Genomic DNA, 2005 nt, shown 5'->3' on the forward strand with positions numbered 1-2005 from the left:
CCGCGCTGACCGCGCCGCGCCGCCATGGCCGGGGCCATCGCGTCCCGCATGAGCTTCAGCTCCCTCAAGCGCAAGCAGCCCAAGACCTTCACCGTGCGCATCGCCACCATGGACGCCGAGATGGAGTTCAGCTGCGAGGTGACGGCCCGCGCGGGCGCGGGGCACGGGGGTCCCGCTGAGGGGGGACGGGCCCCCCCAAACACCCCCACACCCCCTGAGGCGGCCCGGGCCCCCCCTCCCCGTCCCTCCTGACCCTCCGCCGGTTCCCGGGGCCTGCCCTGGGCCAGCAGCGGCCCAGCCTTGTTTTGGTTATAAGTCAGCGTTATCCTGATGTGATCCGGCGTGATTTTGGTTATAATTGGACATTATTCTGGTTGTAATTCGTCTTTACTTCGGTTGTAATTCACCTTTTCTTTGGTTATAATTCGGCTTTATTTTGGTCATAACTTGGCTTTATTGTGGTTGTAATTCAGTGTTATTGTGGGTGTAATTCAGTTGTATCCTGGTTATAGTTTGGCTTTATTTTGGTTATAATTCATCCTTATTATGTGTGTAATTCAGCATTGTTTTGGTCATAAGTAGTTTTGATTTTTTTTCTGGGTCTAATTTGGCTTTATCCTGGGTGTAATTTGGCATTCTGGTTGTAATTCAGTTTATATTTTGGTTATAATTCAGCTTTATTCTGGCAATAATTCATCTTTACTCCAGGTGTTATTTGGCTTCATTCTGGTTATAATTTGGCTGCATTCTGCGTATAATTTGGCATTATTCTGGTTAGAATTCAGCCTGTACTTTGACTATAATCCAGAGTTACTCTGGCTATAATTCATCTTGATCCTGGTTATAATTCAGCTTTATTCTCATTACAATCCAGCTTCATTTGGGCTCTAATCCAGTGCTGTCCTGCCATCCCAGCCCAAGCCACCACTACACAGTGGCTGTCACAGGGCTCGAGGAATCTCAGTGTTAAGGCTTGAATCCACAGGAATCCAACTCCCAAGTGCTCTGCAAACACCCGAGGACAGAATTTTGGCATTTTCCTGACTTCTTAGCTCACCATGATGCTGAGGGATGCTCCAGGGGGTTGGGTCTGGCTTTTCTCTGCTAATTTCCCTTTTTTGGGCCCTTGGAACTTGTAAAACATTCTCCCAGGGTGTTGCTGCCAAACCCCGGGATCTGCTCTGCTTTTCCTGCTTTTTCAGCTGATCCAGAGGGATTGGCCACACAGGCATTGAAACCATCTCTCCCCACTTCAACCTCTTCATTTAATAGTTTATATTTCATTAGCCTGACCCAAACCCTGACAGAATCCCAGCACCCATCAGCCAAGGGGTGTTTGTCATCACCAATTCCCTTGCTCTGGAAATCTCTTGTCAGCCCTGAAGAACTTCCTGCTTTTCCTAGGGATTCAGGATTTGCTCTAGACAGCCATGTGAGCTTCCCACTTCCAGCAGAGCACAAGTGTCCTGGCTCTGTTTTTCCTGCTTTCCCGAGGCTGCAGCAATAACTGGGGCTGGAAAGTAAATAATTACTCATTTCAGTGGTGTGGCCGCGTGTCATTTCCCCTTGGGATCAGGGGCTTTGTGCAGGCAGCGCTCCCGTGGGATTTGGCTGTGGGACTTGAGCATCATCAATTGAGTTTTCTGGGGGAGGTTCCTGCCAAAAGAACTTGTTGCTGCAGATAGACTTCTGCAGCTGCAGGGAGCTCAGGAGCTGCTGCGAGTGTGGCCCTGCCGAGGGCTCCTGGGCCGTGATGGGGCTGGTGCTGGAGGGATGCAGAGGGAATTCAGGCCTCATCCTTCAGCACGGAGTGTTGGAGCAGGAGGGAGGGAAGTGGTCGGATGCAGGTGGGTGATGTTTCACACCTTGCAGGTGAGGAGTGAGTTTTCATAGAATCATGGAATGGGTCAGGTGGGAAGGGACCTTAAAGCTCATCTTGTTCTGTCCCCTGCCATGGCAGGGACACCTCCCACTGTCCCCGCCTGCTCCACAACCCCCCCCGCCC

The 2005-nt window shown here is 51.1% G+C and overlaps 1 protein-coding gene across 5 annotated transcripts in view; it reads left to right on the plus strand.

Moving 5' to 3' along the window:
* Positions 1-2: 2 nt before the first annotated feature.
* NF2 (neurofibromin 2) overlaps positions 3-2005 on the plus strand; it is a 47304-nt gene continuing 45301 nt past the window's right edge. For 4 of the 5 annotated variants that reach the window (XM_017746521.1, XM_008642921.2, XM_008642922.1 and 1 more), the window contains exon 1: positions 25-138. In XM_017746521.1, coding sequence (XP_017602010.1) covers positions 25-138 — 114 coding nt within the window. Of the gene's footprint in view, positions 139-2005 lie in introns of all 5 variants that reach the window. The other variant, XM_008642920.2, reaches the window with a different exon arrangement.

The sequence above is a fragment of the Corvus brachyrhynchos genome, unplaced genomic scaffold, assembly GCF_000691975.1.
Source record: "Corvus brachyrhynchos isolate BGI_N302 unplaced genomic scaffold, ASM69197v1 scaffold19, whole genome shotgun sequence".
In the NCBI taxonomy this organism is placed as follows: domain Eukaryota; kingdom Metazoa; phylum Chordata; class Aves; order Passeriformes; family Corvidae; genus Corvus; species Corvus brachyrhynchos.